At 38.9% G+C, this 19256-nt stretch overlaps 1 protein-coding gene and 3 pseudogenes across 1 annotated transcript in view; 1 reads left to right on the plus strand and 3 right to left on the minus strand.

Annotated features, from left to right (window-relative positions):
• Nucleotides 1-14759, minus strand: part of KLB (klotho beta) — a 34289-nt gene extending 19530 nt beyond the window's left edge. Inside the window, exon 1 of the mRNA XM_037138017.2 lies at nt 13896-14759. Coding sequence (XP_036993912.2) covers nt 13896-14720 — 825 coding nt within the window. The 5' untranslated portion in view covers nt 14721-14759. The remainder of the gene's footprint in view (nt 1-13895) is intronic.
• Nucleotides 11714-11821, plus strand: LOC119043914 (uncharacterized; annotated as a pseudogene).
• Nucleotides 14760-15139: 380 nt separating the features above from the next.
• LOC119043916 (uncharacterized) lies at nt 15140-15238 on the minus strand (annotated as a pseudogene).
• Nucleotides 15239-16378: 1140 nt separating this feature from the next.
• Nucleotides 16379-16810, minus strand: LOC128628438 (40S ribosomal protein S24-like; annotated as a pseudogene).
• Between the last annotated feature and the right edge of the window lie 2446 nt (nt 16811-19256).

Consider the following 19256-nt stretch of genomic DNA (forward strand, 5'->3'; position numbering starts at 1 on the left):
GCCATGCTTCTCTAAAGAGCTGTGAGGTCTATTGGAATGAGGAACGAACAGTAAGGACTCCAATTAAGGACTCTGGGCCAGTTAAGTGCCCATGTCCAGTCCTATGTCCTGGCCAGTCATAAAGTCATTTTTTATCTGAGTTCATGTTTCTTTCCCTCAGCATTTGGCTTTCTTGCCTCTTTCCGCTCTCTAGTTTCTCCTCTTTTTGGCTGTTTCTAAATACGTGTGCACACCCTTACTTTTAACCCACAACGTCTGCTTACAGTTTTGTTCCTTAGCTTTTCTTTTGCTCATGAGAGATTTTTTTTTTAATACTGGACCGAATTCTCTGATAGTGCCTTTTTATAGATCAAGAACAATCAAATATGCACAGGGGTTCAAACCTACTACTCCTTGTGGACACCAAACGTGTTTTATAAACCCTGTTAGGTCAAGAAAACTACTCTTTTCTCCTCATGTAAGGGGTAAAGATCCCCAAACTGGTTCCTCATTGCTTTATGCAGGAAGAGCTCGTTGAAATCATTCCCTGAAAGATTTTCTGAAGTAGCTGTCTTGAGGTAGTACATCTGCCTATCTGATCTTGGTTTTCATTGGAACGTTCTGGAGCCATTTGGCACCTAAATGTTCGAAAGGATCTTTAAAAATGCTCTCCTGTGAGAGCAGAAGGCTTCAGGCTATGGCCTCTTCCCCTGCCTCCACCCCAAGGTTCTAGAAGGAGTCACAGGGGAGCTGGGGACAGATGCCACCTTCAGCGATCTCAACTGTTCTTCCTGCAATTTTCTGGGCCAGGAACCACAAAGCATAGTCTTGAGAACTGCGTTTTGGGTTTATTTGTTTTTTTCTGATTGGAAACAGAAGCAGTCATGCATTACTAACATGCTTTGCTTTATTCTAATCAGTCAGTTCAGTCCTCAGGCCTGTCTTCAGGGCTATCGTGCACTTCTGATGTGTAAACTGTAAAGCTCTGAACATATATGAGATCCTGAGCCAGAAACTAGCTGCCTTGCAAACACGATGCCACCAGACACTGAAGGGAGAGTGAGATAGAATGGGCATCAATGAATTAAACCAGTCCTGACAGAAATGAACCAGTTCTAATAGAAAAAAGAAGTGGGGGGAGGAGTTTCTTTAAAGTAGATGTTCTATTGTGTATTTTAGTGAGTATAGGAAAGATGGCCTAAGTGGTGATAAAATCTTGGTTGCTTCAGCATTTTAATGAGAATAGGACAGCTTAGAAGACAACAGATATGTACCTTTGCAGTACCTTTTCAAGCAAGTTTTCTGGATATATATATATGTATATAGTGTGTTGTCATGCCCCAAGGTGACCTTCATGTTCCACTGTGTCTCTTTAACCTTCGCTGGTATTTGCATAGGCTATCAAGGTATCTAGGGTTATCTTTGCTCTGGGCTGAAGACGGCCTCTCCATTCTTGTAGAGAATGTGGGGGAGGTTTTTTGTGCAGCACTTATACTTATAACTAGATCCTGTTTACCAAGTAACAGGGTAAAAAGTATTGCTCAGAGATAGTGTGTTCGACATAAATCTGGATGAACAGATATCTACACGTGCCCCCTGGTCTGATGCTCATAAAGGAGGTCTGGTGGGAAAACAAAAATAGGTTAGTAGGGGAGAGCGACCTGGCCCTGCAACCTTGCACAACAGTCATTCTGCGATTTTCCAAGGTTACCCTCTATCTGTACAAGGCCACCTACCTTTGGAATGATTGATTTAAGGGAGCTTCAACCTTTGTTCTTTAAATTCAGTAGCTGAAAGGGGAAGTCAGCAGCTTTTTCTTTTCTGAGTCAGCTCTCCGGGCCTCATGTCATTGAGAGGCAGCTGCTAGTCTAAGGTAGCTGTTCTCTTTGATGCCCCTGGAAATCCAGGCTCAGATAAGTTCTATGGGTGATGGGAAGCAAATAAGATAGCTGGCACAACTTTGGAAACAGAGATGAAGAAGGGGTGAGAGGTCGGGGAGACATGGCAGGGCCCTGGTGGGTGGGAGTGCTGTGGAGGGCATGGGTTGTCAGCAAGCCTCGCGTGTTGTATTTGTCTATGTTTAAGGAACCTCCAATCATTTGCCAAAAGTTACATTTTCACATCTGTGTGTAATTTCACTCACATTTTGGCTGAATTGACTTCATGTGAACTACAAACTTGTTTATTGTTAAAGCTATTTAACAAAGTATTAAGTTATAGAATTCTGATTTCCACGATAATAATTCTAAATTAAATTAATGCCTGAGCCAAAATCTAAACCTGGCAACGCAAAGGGAAAAAGGTCTAGAATAAAGTCCTTAATTAATTAAACAAAGCATCTGTGCATTTCCCCAGATATTAGGAGGGAGTTTGGAAGAAATCAATAGTAGCCAATTGGAGCTTTCCTGAAGTCCAGCTTCCAAGCCCAGACATAACGTTCGCGTGCCAGTTCTGCAGAGAGTGGATGATATTTTCAGCTTTCCGTTATTACTTAATTAACAAGAGTAATCCTGTTAGTGATTTTTTTCATGCAAAGGACCATATGTCAGAGTATAATTACAGCTAAAATAGCCTGAATGGGTAACTTGAAGTCTTTCCTCTGGATTTAAGAATGAAGAGTTAAAGACAGTCAACATAAAAGCCACATTCTGGAAATCTCAAAGAATATAATTCTTACAATAACAAAAATAAGGCCCCATTTTGGGGCCTTAGAGAAAGGCAGATTTACCATGAACCCAAGGAAGCTGAAGCTTCAGGGGCCTTGACTCACCTGGGTTCTTGTGAAATGTTTTACCTGAGTCAGGAGTCAGGTTGTGAGGAGAAGCGCTGCTAGGTTAAGTATTTCTGGTAAATGTCCTGAAGGGACCTCAGGAAAACAAGACTCTGAATCTCTAAGACTACAGTAGTTTGTTGTAAGTTTTCCTCGTTCTAAATAAAAGTTCACTTTTGTACCAAGTTTTGTGTTTACCGTATATGTTTTATATGTGTTTTTTACAGGGGCCTCCAGACTGTCTAAGTGCCAGGCCAGCGCCGCGTAGCTCCACCCCTGGCCCTTGAGCTTCTTGAGGCGGGGCCTGCATCCGCCACGCTCCCAGTTGTGCAAACAGAGCCCAGGGAAGAGCCTGGCATGTCATACTTGTGGCGTGAACTCCCACTGGGAGCCAGCTAGTAGTATGTTGGTCACCTGAGACATATTTTGCATACTACAGCCTCTGTAAGGCAGATTTTATTTTCCTCATTTTAGAGAAGAAACTGAAGTTTTCACAGGTTGGATAGTGGCGGAGCTAGGATTTGAACCCAGGCCTCACCGATCACTTTACTAAACCCTCCATCTTTCTGGATGTCTCAATTCTAAATTTCCAAGCTGTTGAGGGAAAGGCCACGGGGCACGAACCACAACATACTGTTTTAACATTATATTTTCTTTCTGCTGAACTTGGTTATTAAAAGAACTAAACAGTCCTACAGTGAAGGTACCGTATCCCATTCTACATGCTGACAGGAAAATATCCATGTATGCCTGGAACTCGGGGTCACCTAGAAGGGTCCTGGAAGACTTGGCAGCAGATGTGCAGTGTTCAGAAAACCGTGTCATTGCCCAGATGCCTAGCACAGCACGTAACATTCTGTCAATCCTCTTCCCAACACTGGCATGGGATACTGCCCTCACTGGTGTCAGAGGCTGTATGAACCCCTGATGCACTGCTTCTGCACTTGACTGAGGATAGTGCTCTTCACACCAATGTCAGTGTTAGGCGGAGAGGGCAGGAATGCTGTGTTTGCATAATGCCTAACACAGCATCGTTATTAATGATCCTTAAGGACGAGTGACTTCCTTGATCAAATATAGCAGAGTGATGAAATTACAAAGCCATAGAGAATCCATCACAGAAAGAGTGACAAGAAATAACATGTGTTCGTGCCAAATACACCCGGCACCATTCCGAGTGCTTCCATGTACTGTCTTACCTAATGCACATTAAATTTCTTGAGGTGGGCTCTGTTATCATTCCCTTGTTAAAGGAGAGGAAACCAAGGGGTGGAGAGTAACTTGTCTAGTTCAGGAGCTAAGTCAAGCCCAGGCTGTAGTTCTCCAAGTTCTGTGCTTGTGCCTGTTAGTCAGAGGTAGAGGATGGACTTAGAGGTCATTTGGTCCAATTAACATTTGTTCTATTATAAATGGAGTAGCTGACACCCAAGAAGTAAATGGCTTGCCCAAAGTCCCAGTTGGTGACAAAGCTAGGATTAGAACAAAGTACTTCAGCCTTCTAGTCATCATGAAAATTAAATTATATGCTTTTGAAACACACGTTTGCATCTTAGACCCAATGGTGATTGAACAGGCAGTGAAGACATAAGCAGTGAGTAATGGCCACGACCCTGAAACAAGGGCCTGTGAGGGGAGAAATCTGTGTGTCGGTGTTTGGGTGCCAGGAACATGCTAAGGGAAGAAGCAGCTTGGAGCGTTGACCAGCCAAATGGAGAATTCATCGGCATTACCTTCTGTTCTGTTTAACTTCTCTCCCTTTTGGGAATTACACACATCCTCAAAAGCCAGATGAGAGAAAGCACTTTTCTTTAAGTTCCCTCAACCCATAGCTATTATTTTATCCTTTTCTTTACTCATCATTCATTTACGCTGATTATTTCCTTAAAGTCTGCAGACACTTATTTAACAAATACAAGGCACTATGCTAGACACGGAGGAAAAAAATGAACAAAATAGCTCTTGCCATATGACCTATAGCCTGTAGTAGGAGAGAGAAGTACAGGAATAAGTATTATAAAAGTACTTTTATGTTTCAATTAATCAGAAATGGTAGCCAAAACTGAATGTTACAATATAATTCAAAGTTTGTTAAAAAAGGCCTGTATATATATCTTTATATATACATGGAAAAATGTTTGGACATTGAACAAGCTGCCAACACTTGTTACTTCTGGGGAATGGGGTTAGGGAGTAAGAATTAAAGAGGAGACTTTTTTTTTTAACTTTATGGATGGTTTGAATGTCTTGTGGTAAAAATGCATTATTGTTTTAAATGCATTATTTTTGTAGTTTAAAAATATCAAGAGCATTGGTTTAAACACTTAGTTTCTATCAGTGAATTTAACTGCTCTCTGTTTTCACCTCTTCAGTTTCTCCAAAAATCTCAAAGAAAAAACCCGGAAACTTAACAACAGTTGTTATTATGGATTCCATTGTATATTAAAGAATGTTTGTCTCTTCTGAAATGATATGTTGATCTTTAAAGGTAAAGGAGGAGGCATACAATGCATATGTGATTAACACGAAAGAGGAGCTGATAATAGTAAGCCCCAGCCCTGTATTTAAGACTCAGGCACATGAGCTCTGGTCAAGATATAATGCTATGAAGAACCAATCAATGGATTCCCCCAGACACTAAAAGATCCTGGTTTTCACCAGCCCCAAAGGCCCCCCAGAACATTTTTAGGAAGCACTACTGGATCACCCAGGCACCAATTTAATTACTTCTGTGATGCACTCATTACTGGTTAGTAAGTTAAATGGTTCTGATCTATTCTTAACAATGGAATTGTTGTTAATGTTCAGTAGTTTTAATTATACTCTTAACAAAGACAATATTCTAATGTTAAGTTTTCTCATTAAGCCTTTTTATATTAATTAAATGTCTTATTTTATACTATAGACCAGTGCAAAGTTTCCCTCATTTCATAGGCTCCTCATATCTAGTACTTTTTCCATTACTTAACAATATTTTCTGATCTCCAGTTGGGACTGATTTTCCATGTATGAGAGTGTTCATATCAAATCAAGCTGTTTAAACATGATCACAATGTTATTCTCTGAGCATTTATAATTACATTTATTTAAACTCTTGTTAATCATTCACTGAAGTATAACTTTTTCTACTTAATGATTAGAAAAAGTAAATATTGTTCTCTTGAAGGTTTAGATACCAATTGTCATCCACAAATAGGTTTTTTACATGACTCTTAGATGGTACAAAATACCATCTAACAATGGTATTTTGGTTGTAGAAACTGTCTTTGGCAGTCCTTATCTGCAAGCAATTTTTATCTTGTATTAAAATTTATTTAGAAACATCTATAAGAATGCTAGTTTTAACTTGTTTGATCATTATTTTTTGTATTTTGTTAGAGGCGGCTTAGGTCATATTGGAGATGAGTTGGGATTATCATATACATACTATGCATTAGCTAATTAAATGAATAATTGTGTTAACATTTACTTAAATAGATGGTATTGCCAGGGGCACACATAAGTGATTTAACATCACTTTAATGGGAAACTAAAGTTTTGAGCAAATAAAAATTAAAATCATGGGACAGAAGAAAAGCCTCATGGTTAATGTATGAGTCGGGGATAAACTGTTCATAGATTTTTGTGGACAAATCAAACATGTAGATAGAATATTTTGGTCTCTCAATAGCCAAAGTGAAGCCAAATATCTATGGAGTCAATATCAACACAAGTGGTTGCTCTGGGTTTCAAGCTGTAAATGGTTCCCTTTCATTGAAGCTGGGTAGCTGACCCATGCTGTTAAACCTTGCTAGCTTGGATGGAGATGGGTAAGATTTGAATCTTGCCTCTGACACTTACTATGGGGTTGAAAACACTTATACAGCTATGTAACATCAGGCAAATTTCTCTAGGCTTCAGTTGCATCAACTGTAAAATGGTTATAAGAATACTTACCTGGTAGGGTTGGTGTGAGAAGTTAATGAGATACTATATGAAAAGTACTGAAGACAGTTTCTGACACTGCAGTAGGTATGCAATAAAATATTCTGCTTATGATAATAATTATTAAAAATAGTACCATAGAATGGCAAAAATTATCTGTAATAATTGTCTTAATCCTCCACTTTAAGAATTAAGACCAATCTCAGTCCTTTCTCCTCCTCATTTCTGTGTTCTTTTTTGGGGTGTGGGGTGGGGCAGGAAAGTGGTGGAAGGTAGCATATAACATGTTTTTTTCCAACCTTCTTTTTTCTGTCCTTTATTGACAGAAAAGATTGGGCTAGATTTTTAAGTACAAGATTTAGCAAAATTAATTTTGATATGCTATTGTCTTGCAACTCAACTTCAACAACGGAGTTTTAAAAAATTCCCTTATTTTAGGAGAAAGCAAGTAATTTCAGATGACATTTGAAGATTTTGCTTCTATCTAACCAAGAAAAGCTAAAAAAGAATTGTTCCAGTATTTACATTTCCAAATGTTATAGTCTTCAAGATCTTGGAGGGGGGTGGGAGAAGAGGTTTAAAAATGACTTTTAATCCATTTAAATGTGCCTCTGAAACACACAATGTTCTCGTTCAAGAAAGCAGTTGCAGCAGCATCCTGGCAAGGAAGGCGTAGCCATTAATCATGTGAATGGTGGCTTTTTCACAGCTGTTTTTCAGTTTTCATACTAAATTTTGGTTAAGAATCTTGACAGAGCCCTTAAGAAGTGTTTTATATAGAGGTGATTGTTTTATTTTAAAATAAAAAATATTCTCTTTACTGTCTATTTTTTTAATTGTGGAAATTGTCATAATACAAAAAACTGAAAGAGTAATATACGGAAAACCCTCACGAACACACCACACAGTGCTAACAGTGGTCAACATTCTGCAGCTTGTTTCAAGATGGACTTTTAATGTAAAATTGTTCATAGAAGCAGGCATGCGTAATTGACTTGGATGTTCTCAAAAGACTGTATGTTTATGTCAGGGTATGGGCTGAAGTCCATGTGTCTGAAATCAACTTCTATTCAATTGCAATTTTAAATCTTTTCTGGGATAAGTAGATCTTTAGTTGGGAAATAATTAACTGAGTTATTTATTGAATAGCTAACACATACCCATATCCTTGTGTGAGCTTCTCTGAGGGAAGGATGCAAAAAAAAATGCTAAAATGAAGTTTTCCAAAGAGGTGGAAAAATAGGGAAGAAATAAACATCCCAGACTCAGAAACAAGTTGGTGAGGCCTTGACCTAGATTAGCGTTTCCTAACATTTCTTGTCCTGAAGGCCTCTTTCATGGTATGAAACAATCTCTTGAACCCCTGGGGAATTAAAAAAATTATTTCATCATCTGATGAAAAATTATTTTCATCATCATCAACAAAAAGGTGTTGACATATTTATTTATATACTCTATTTTATTATTAAAGAATGTAAAGCTTCTATAAATATTCAGAACACAAATTGTGAATATTTAAAATACTCACAATATACAAACAAATATTGGCATGTTCCCATGTAATAAACACTGTTATGTTATTTAAATTATTTTAATTACCTAAGAAAAAGCATTTTGTGACACATATTTAAATGACACCCTGTGTTTGGATTTTGGACTAAAATATAGGGTAAAATTTACCCACTTTATGGTGTTTTCCAAGCCTGATACATCTACCTCTTTTTGCCATTAGGTTGAACAAAAATTTTAAATTTTAATTTTAAATGTTACATATTTATTTTAAGGGTATTAGGAATTACCAGTCTCTCATGCATTATAAGATATAAAGTTTCCTTTCAAAACAACATTTTATAGAAAAATGTTTTTTTAAGATTTTGTTTATTTATTTTCAGAGAGGGGGAGGGAGGGAGAGAAACACCAGTGTGTGGTTGCCTCTTGCACGCCCCCTACTGAAGACCTGGCCCATAACCCAGGCATGTGCCCTGGCTGGGAATTGAACCAGCCACCCTTTGGTTTGCACGCCCATGCTCAATCCACTGAGCCACACCAGTCAGGGTTTACAAAAATGTTTTAATAAATAGTAGTACATGTGGTACTTGGCTATGCGAACAAACAAAAAGCCAGCAAAAAAAGCCAACATGGAGTGATGCACAAAAAACTAAACTAGTGAAACAGTGTTATGGCATCAAAAGTGGATAAAAATCATTTCTATAACATTTTGCTTGAATTCTTAAATTTTGCCTTTAAAAAAATTGCAAGCTTTCAAAGAGTAAGTTTAGTGTTTTGCTCATAAATAACTACGTATGTAAGAGACATGGTTTGGGTCAGCTCTTTCGAGTATTTTACAAGTAACACAAAGCCAACAGGGACAGCCTTTATTTCCAATATGTGAAAAGTCAAAGTAGATACAATCACCAACATTATTTTCTCATTTAGTGTTTCTTCAAGCATTGCTTCTTCTCCAAAAGCATTCTGATAATACTACAAATTAATTTTGAATTTGTGTGCAACTAATAGATCTGCTGACAATCTCAAGGGAATTTTGTAAATTAGCATTTTTTAATGTCTCTCATACTGGTTACATTTTAAAGTCCATGCTCTTTGTGCTTCATGGCTTTAACAGCTTAGTCAGTGGTTTTCAAGGGAAGGAAAGGAGGGCACTTTTGCACTCCCCACAGGGAACATTTGGCAATGTCTGGAGACATTTTCGGTTGTCCCAACCCTGGGGACAGGGGTACTTCTGGAATCTAGTGGGTAGAGTCTGCTAAATATCCTACAAAGCACAAGACAGCCCACTGCAACAAAGAGTTACCTGGCTCAAAATGTTTATACCACAAAGGCTGAGAAATCCTGATACCGTATAAATAGTATGTGTTTATGAAACACAATGATTTAGAGCCATGAAATGACCAAGACTATCACTGCAGCTGGAGGTACTTCAGTGGAGTAACAAATAAATGAGCTACCCTATCTGTGAACAAACTCATTTTCCCCAGCCTCTATGCGTGATTACTCAGAGGCTCTCTAATATTCCATTTTTAGTGGGGAAGAAATCTACAAATTTAAATTATTATGCACATTTATTGATCTAAAAAAGAGACACAAAGACTGCCTTTCCTAATGTGAAACCTTGGAGCTTTGCTCTGAAACCTTGATCTGAGGGATGAGAGCCTAGGGCAAACAGTTTGAAACTTTAAAAACAACTTGGGAGAAAAAAACCTTCTTCCTCTGCAAAGAAGAATGATGCCAACCTGTAAGGAAACGCGTATGTGAAAAACTGAGATGAAGGGCTTCTGAGAGTATCCCCAGTTGCTGAGTCCATTCATTCTCCAGATCTGGTTACCGAGCCAGGAAATTGCTCATTTTTTGTTCATACAAACTTGAATTAGGCTTCTGTCACTTGCAACCTAAGGAGTCCACACTGATACACCACTGGATTAATAGAGGCGACTCAGGAATTAGTGATAATGAAATGAAATATGAATTTTGAGCTTGAGATTGGATCTTTGATTACAGGTTTAAGATAGAAATCCTAAAGCACTCATTCAACAAACATTTATTCCTAGCATGTATCTAATATTCTGTGCAAGGTGCTGGAAATATAAAAACAAATGAAAAATAGCCTCTTCTTTTGAAGAACTCTCAGTCTTCTTGGGGAGACAGAAAAGTACCATGTGGTGTGGGTGCTATTGCGCGAGCCTTCAGGGGTGGCACTAACCCTAAAAGATCAAGAATAACTTATACGTGGCAGCTGCTTAAACTGAGCCTTGAGGGACATCACATCAGCAAAGTAGCGAGTAAGAGAGGCATTCTAGCTGAATAGAGCATTTGTGAAGGCTGAGTGGAGGGGAACAGTAAGGTAAAATTGAGACACAGCTAGTGATGGAGCGTGGTGTGTCCACATTATAGTGGAGCATGGGGTGTAAGGGCTGGGCATTAGTGATGGGGGTGGGAGAGTGGCCAGGATGGAGCCTGGAATGGAGGCCGGACTCCTGTCTCGAAGGTCTTGATGAAAAATTGGGACTTTATCCCAAAAGTTTTGGGCAGGGGTGTCCAACCTACAGGCCATGTGTGGCCCAGGATGGCTATGAATGCAACTCAATACAAAATCGTAAATTTACTTAAAACCTTTTTGTTTTGGCTCATCAGTTTTTGTTAGTGTTTGTGTATTTAATGTGTGGCCCAAGACAGCTATTCTTCTTCTAGTGTGGCCCAGAGATGCCAAAGGAGTCACTAATGGATTTTGTGCAGGGGAGTGACATGATACATGAAGTATCATTATGTAAAATGGGGATGATAACAGATACCTGGCAATGTTGCTGCCAAAATTATTAAGCTACGATAACTGTGCTTGCAGATGGCCACATCAATCAATGCATGCTCCTTCTGTTCCGAATATTGTTAAGAACTCAGGCTGGAGCATCTATTAGTTGGTGTGATTACAACAAATTTTAATCTGAGGCTTAGATTCACTTTAACGTAATCACCAGATCGGAAATAGAGTGGCATCTAAATTCCAGGTTAGTCTTGTGACTGTCTAGTCCTCCCAGTTCAGGGGTCCTCCCAACCAGGACATTTCAGACTGAGATAGAGTCTTTAAGGTCATCCTGGAATTTAAAGGACCCCATAGCCACCATGCAATCTTTTCAGCACCGAGGACTGGGGAGTAATTCATACATCTATGAATTTAGTTTTATATCAATGTTCTTGTACAAAAAACTAATCCTAAAGAATGCTTCTTCTGAGTCACAGGGTGGCATAATAAGGAGGAAACACTTCATTGCAACATAAAATATCTAATTAATCTTCTCTGTGTGAAAGGGAAGGCAGAGAGGGGACAAGTGGGAAAAACAAGTTCACCTCGGGCTACCAAGCATTGCCAGATTTCTCCCTGGTGCAACAAGTCCCCAGGTTACGCAGTGTATTTCACTTTCTGACTGATCTCAGGGGACCCCTGACACTCCTTATTTGGGTCAGTGATACAGATATTTTTAAGAGACAGAAGAAATCACTTGGAAAACACAATAATTTAAAAATGTAATCCTGCCGCCGCTGATGGACCTTGGACAATCTGATGTTGTTCTGATTTGCACTAGGTTGTGGAAGACAACAATCCCCGTGCTTCTGGCTGTTTTTTGGGGGACTGCATCTGCAGGAAAAAAATGCAGTCCTCTAGTTTAAACGATAAAATTGACCTCATGATCAGAGAGCTAATTTTGTGTTAAGGGCATAGTTTATCTCAAACTGGAGAAGAATGAAAATATCTGAAAATATAGCATTTTATATTCTAACTTTGGAAGCAATATCTATTGTTAGTTACAACTTTTTCCTGTGTTTTATCAGAGAGTCAGTTTTTAAGGTCCTAAATTAATCATTTAGACATATGTTTTTAATGAATATTCTAGTCATTAACATTTCCCCAGCTAACTAAGAACTTTTCAACAATTTAGGATTTTTAAAATAAGAGTTAAATAACCATATATGTACATGTATTTGTATAGAAAACTTTAAACAGACTACCATATCAGAAACTATTAACAGCACTTTCCTTGAGGTTGGGATTGTCAGGTGGAGAGGGAAAGTAGAATTGAACTTTTTTCATTTTATAGCCTTTGGTACAATCTGATGTTTTTCAATTTACACCACCACTTATTGTTTTGATCATTACAAGAACTAGATAATAGAAATATCAATATTTTTCTAACTTATGTATGCATAATGTTCATAATTGGTAGCTGTAAGTTTTCTTCCCTTTAAGGTCTTTTGTTCCAAATCACAGTATACCTACACATTAATAAGTTGTACATACAACTCTATTCAAAGGTATGTAAATGGCCTTGAAATCATAATGCAGTCTGTTCACTGCAAGGCCAGAGGTTGACTGAATCACAATGCAACTCACATGGATAATAATCCAGAAAGTTCATAAAGAAAAGAAGGGTCAGCAGCCATTTTTGTATGTGTAAATTTAGACATGGAGTAAATTTATGTTCCTGTACATGTTTTCTGTTTCTGTATATTTAACATTTGATTATTTAAAATCATATTACTTCTCCTAACACAGGATGAGAATCCACTAATAGAGGTATTTTTTAAATTATTTTTCAAAATGTAACAGTTCTCCAGAGTAATTTATATTTTCCCAAGTAAAGTTAAACCTGATTCTAGATGCTAGCCTTAAGGTGAGGCAAAATCTCCGGAAAATTTCCAAAAGATTCTTCCTTTGAAAACATTCTGAATAAAGACATTTAGTGTTTAATTAGATTGTCATTTATAAACCCCACATTCACAACAGCTGGATTTTACTCTGTGACCTTGGGCAAGTTGTTTAATGCCACTGAGCTTCAGTTTTCTCATCTTTAGAATGGAGCTGAGGATAGGACCTAGTTCATAAGGTTATCATGAGGATTCAGTGTGATACTGTGTGTAAGATGCTTAAAGTAGTCTGCAACACACAGTAAACACTCAGTGAATATTAACATATTTTGCTTATAGTTTCACTACTACTTAATAATTTTAACATTTCCCAGCATAAACTCTAGCTTTTGAATTACACTGCTTTCATACTTAGCAGGGGATAAAGTAGAGTATATTCTTCTCAGTTTTGATATTACTGGTTTAATTTTAACTCCTAGAACAATTAATCTCATCTCTTCTGCTATGTCACATAAATAAAATCAACTGTGAGTTACATTTATTTTAATTCCTGCATTTAATATGTATCATTGAGCTAACATTTATTTAGCTCACTATAGCTAAGTACCACTAAGAATAGCAATAGTAACAACAAATACATACTTAAATGGTCATGCCTTAACATAATTCTGAAATGGTTGCAGTTTGTCAGAAAAGGATAGTCAGCAATTAAATTTGTAAAGTACTGTTTTCCACAGAATGAAAGGAAACTCATATTCTCATGCTCTGCTGTGTAATTGTAGATTTAAGGATAGCTGAATAATTTTTTTTAAATGCACTTCCCAGAGAAATAATTGGATGACTACCTTAATAATATCTTAGGTAAATAAAATATATACTACTTTACATATGAAATGTGAGGCTAGAACTTAGACTGCTAGCCTCAGTGAGGTGAGTTAGACTACGTACAATCAGTTGAGTGGGTTTCAATGGAGAGAGTGATTTAAACAGCAGATGCCTTTCGTAGGGGCTCTTTGGAACGTCTGCTCCTGAGAGCCCAGGGCTGTGCCGCGCCGCCAGGCGTGCCTACCTTGATCAGGTTGTGTCCCACCGCGTAGACGGCTGCCGCGTCTCCCTTCTCTCCCGGGGCATGCCTGCCCGTCCCGTACCCGTGCCAAGCCACCAGGTACGGATTGTGAATTGTAATCCAGTATTTGACACGGTCCCCAAAGGTCTGGAAACAGTACGTGGCGTAGTCATCGAAGATATCTATTATCGTTTCATTTTTCCAGCCCCCGTATTTTTCTTGTAGTGCTAAAGGCAAGTCCCAGTGGTATAAAGTCACTATAGGTTCAATGTTTCTAAGCACCAGCGCGTCCAGGAGAGCATTATAGTACTGGAGACCTTTCGCATTGGCAACTGCTACTATTCCATCGGGGAATAGCCTTGGCCAGGAAATGGAAAAGTGATAAAAAGAAACTCCTATAAAATCCAGAGCCAGTAAATCTTTGTCCAGAAAAATGTAACTGTCACTGGAACTATTCGTGCTGTTGACATTTTTGAGGTGTGTGTGGGTGAACTGATCCCATATAGAGGGACCTTTTCCATCTGTCTTCCAACTCCCTTCCACTTGAAACGCTCCAGTCCCGACGCCCCAGAAAAAGTTTTCAGGGAAAGTGTCATAGAGAAACAGCTGACTTTCATTTACCGGGCTGGAATCAGGGTCGTTGGACCATACCGCTCTTCCGTCCCCGGAGGATCCAGTGACAGCTCGCAGGAGAAAGAAGGCTGACAGGATGACAGATCTTCGCAGCGCCCCGCTGGACATGGTTTCCCTCCAGCGCCCGTTCCTTGCATCAGTGCTGGAGGAAACCCATTCATTCCCCGGAGACCCCGCCGCACAGCCTGGCTGCATTTGCCACTAACTGCTGGGCTGTCTTATCAACGCCTCGGTAAAAGCTGGTGATTGTAAAGCTCTGTCAATGATTAGCTTGAAGTGGGAGCCTTAGGATGGGTCACAGAAAGCAGTGTAATTGGAGGGAGGTGGCTCTGTTCGGCCACCAGCACACTTCATTCTCTTATTCTGGGAAACAGTAGATGAAAATGAATCAGTGACAAGAGTTTGAATGCGTAGGAACACCTATGTAAGCAATGAATAAAAATGCCATATTTTCTCTGTGGCCACTCATACGGACCCAAATCTTTGCTGAATTTTTGAACATTATTGCTACCATATATGCATTTTAAAAATTTTTATAAGTTTTGAGTCATCATTTTATGATTTCACATTTCAAGAAAAACAATCTATGCAAATAAATAGCATGCCTATATTCCAATAATAAAGAATGATTTGCATGTCATCCCTGCGCAGGGGCCAGGCTAATCTTCTCTGTATAGCTCCGGTTTTACTCTATGTGCTGCTGAAGTGAGCACAGAAAACACGAGATATTTCACTTCCATAAATTTATAATATGTTTAAGAATAACCTTCTTAAATGTTACCTAATTTAAGAAAATTATTAAAATGTATTAATAAATTTGAAAGAAAATGAAGAAATATATAGCACTTTTTGTGTGGAAACACTGAACACATTCCCATTCAATTTATAAATTTAATGTGCTTTTAACCAAAACACTCTAATCCCAAATTTTAAAGAAAGTTATTAAAAAAGTTAATAAAAAGTATTTATTCTTGAAGAATAAATAGGAGAATTACAAAAAAATCTCAAAAAGAAAATAGTGAAAGAATAGACTACTTTTATATATAAAAACATTACAAAAGCACAGTTTAAAAAGCATGACTCTGGAATAAGAATAAATGGAAAGAAACATTGTACAGAATCTGTAGCCTCCAAATAACCTTGAAAAAAGTCAATGTTTTAAATACTTGACATATCACATACTAATGAGAGCCAGAGTGGTTAATAGTTTGGCTTTCTGGAGTCAGACTGCCCAAGTTTAAACATGGCTGTGTGACTAGAAAGGAGTTGCTCAACTTTCCTGCACCTGTCTCTTTTATGTAAGAACAGCCATAGTACTGGTATGCATTGCATGGATCATTGTGAGGATTAAATACCTGTAAAGCACTTAGAAAGAGATGGACACATAGAAAACACTCAATAAATGTTACTCTCATTATTGTTATGGGAAAGGGAAAGATCATTGAGGAAGTGACACCAGGATTTATAAAAGACGAGGATAAGTGATACTTAGCATAAAAGAGAGTGTTTTGGTCCCTGCCTACATTGTTAGCTTCATTTTTCATCAGTTAACTACATGTAGTGTCTTCCTTTCAGCCATAGCAAGCGCCTTTTAGTGTGTAGGGTGTGAGCGAATAAGACAAGGCACATGTCTCACTCACTCACACCCTGTGCCTTGTTGGGTGTGTTCTCTGCATAGGAAGGGTCTCTCCCCCACTTTGCAAGCTCATGTCTGTCTGTTTTCAAAACTGCAGTACCTCTTTAAAGCCTTTCTGACTCCCTGGTTTCACTTCACCCACTTATTTAAATTTTTAAAAAGTGTTGACAGTTCATTAGTCCTCTTGTGAAAAATCCACACAATCATGCAGATAAAGTCACTGTAGAATCTTGCCTCCTCCTGCTGTCCCCTCTCCAGCTCCCTTTTTGCCAGCACCAACATTGGCCTTAGAACCTCCTGACTTTGTCATTCTGTTCTTGGGACCCTTTCTCCTTTTTCTTGAGGCCTGTTTCTTCCTATACAGGCCATGTCTGGCAAGTCTGGGCGTAGGTGCATTTCTCATGTGTGTGTGACGCAAGGAACCATAGTCGTGCTAAAGCCAGTTGTCTTGCCACCACCCAAATGGGCTCTGAATCCAAATACAGAGGTGATATCTGGTGTGGTCTTGCACGTTTTGGCTAGTCTTCCCCACATTTCTGTCGTAGACACTGTTGCTTTCTCAGGTGAAGGACGCAGTGACCACTGGTTTCTGTCGAAGTAGTCGATTAGTCATAAACTTCCTGGTCTCGGCGGTTACTGTGTTGTTCATGGTGGTGGTAGATCCGCAGGCGGCCAGGGAGGCAGAAAGCCAGTTTGATTTGACTTAGATGGAGCTCCGCTGTGTTCCCCTGGCAGCCACGCTTTCTCTGTTATGACAATCTTCACACAAGAAATCAATAAATCACACAGTAAATTTATCTGTATCCTCAGTTCAAGGGCTCATTCTCTCCTTTAAAAAACATGGACTGTGACTATCGGGTTGAGCATTGACTATAAGGGGCCTAGTAATCATTAAAGCACACACTGAATGAATGAGTATACCTATAGCATACCCTGTATACCTCTACACTGCATTTATCACATAATCCGAGAATTGTGTGTCTCCTCCACTAGACCGTAAGACTATCTCTTATCTAAATTTGTATCATTGCTTATGATAGTAAATGCTTAATCATTGTCCATGGAATGAATGGAGTTGGTACAATTAAGTCACTATAAAACAAAATGCTTCATGTTTATTGAAATATAATTGACCAGAACCACAAGGTCACTGGTTCGATCCCAGTCAGGGCACATGCCTAGGTTGCTGCCAGGTCCCGGGTTGGGGGCATGTGAGAGGCAACCACACATCGATGCTTCTCTTCCTCTCTTACTCCCTCCCTTCCCCTCTCTCTAAAAATAAATACATAATATCTTTAAAAACCAAACTTGGAATGTGTTTGAGCAAATCTATAAGGTAAATAGATAACTTTTCACTGTATATGTAATTCATGGTTACCAATAAGGGAAACACTGTAAATCTTTAACAGGTAAATGGCCAGACAACACAAATAAAAAAATACAGAAAAGAGAAAATACAGCTATGTAGGTGAAGAAAAAATGTAAGTCACCAGTAATTAAAAACACATAAAAATAACTAAAATTATAAAAAATAAAAATAAGTTATGAAAATCAATGTTGATACTTAAGACATTTTTTAAAATTATTTTTTATTGAATTCATTGGGGTTACATTGGTTCATAAAAATCATACAGGTTTCAAGCGTACAACTCAACAAAACATCATCTGACCACTGCATCATGTACCCATCACAGTGAGCAATGTTCTTTAGTTTGTGAATGGGAACGGTGGCATACCCAATAGAGTGGAAAGTTACTCGGCAATGAAGAGAAATGAGCTATCAAGCTAGGAAAAGACGTGGAGTTGCCTTCAATGCATATTGCTAAGTGAAAGAAGGGCTGCATACTCTATGATTTCAACTACATGGTAATCTGGAAACAGTAAAAACAGTGGTTACTAGGGACTAGGGGAGGAATAGGCAGACCACAGGAGGTTTTTAAGGTAGTGAAACTCTTTCTGTAGGATACAGTAATAATGGTGATACATTCATCAAAACCCATAGGATGTACAACACAAAAAAAGAATCCTAGTGTAGACCCATGAACTACAGTTAATAACAATGTGTCAAACTGGATGATCAATGATAAAAAATGTACCACTAATACAAGATGTTAAAAATAAGAGAAATGAGGGCGTGAAGGAGTATATGGGAACTATGTAAGATATATAATTGCTCAAGAAAAAGTCTATTAATTAATAAAAGGTTATTGACAAAGGCTAAGTTTTGAAATGTGTGCTGAGTTTTTATTTACTGGTGACCAATCATTCAGCTATTTCAGGTTTCATATAAGAAAACAAAAGAGACTTCTGGTTAAGATGGCAGCATAGGTAAACACGGCCTGCCTCCTTCCACAACCACTTCAAAATTACAACTAAAATGTAAAACAACCATCACTCAGAACCATCACAAATCAAGTTGAATGGCAGTCTGACAGCTACAGGATTAAAGAAACCACATCCATCCAGATGTGGTTGGAGGGGTGGAGATGTGGACTGGGCTGGTCCCTTGCCCATGTACTATGGATGAAAATTTGGGAGGGTTATCTGGAGTGGGGAGTGCCTCCCCATATGAGGCCCCACAGCCTAGGGTTCAAGTGCCAGGAAGATAAGTTCCCATAACGTCTGTCTGTAAAAACCAGTGGGAAACGAGTCATTGAAAACCCAAGCAGTTTCCCTTAAAAAACCCACACACTGACTTACTCAGACTCACTCCCTCTGAGCTCCAGCACCAAAGTAGCAGCTTGAAAGGTACCAGTGGCATACAGAGAGAAACTGAAATGTCTGGCATCAGGGTGGGAGCTGGAGGACAGATTTCTTCAAGACAGAAAGGCAGGCAGAGGCCCTTGCCCTCTTCTGAGCCCTCCCCCCACAGATCCACAGAGCCAGCAGGTGGGTGCCATGTTTGCGACTCCATCAACCTGGCTACAGGAGTTGATCTGCCCGAAGATCCCTTGAGATTTCATCCCACCCAAATTATGGGCCTATGCAAGCTCTTAACAGTGACTTTTTCGTATGAATAATAGGTCTTAGCTGATGCTTCACAACTTCCTAAATCCTCTCAAACAAGCAACAGCTGGCCTCAGTAAGCCCCCAGC

Source organism: Artibeus jamaicensis, unplaced genomic scaffold (genome assembly GCF_021234435.1).
Source record: "Artibeus jamaicensis isolate MK-2021 breed Jamaican fruit bat unplaced genomic scaffold, CSHL_Jam_final contig_76, whole genome shotgun sequence".
NCBI lineage: Eukaryota > Metazoa > Chordata > Mammalia > Chiroptera > Phyllostomidae > Artibeus > Artibeus jamaicensis.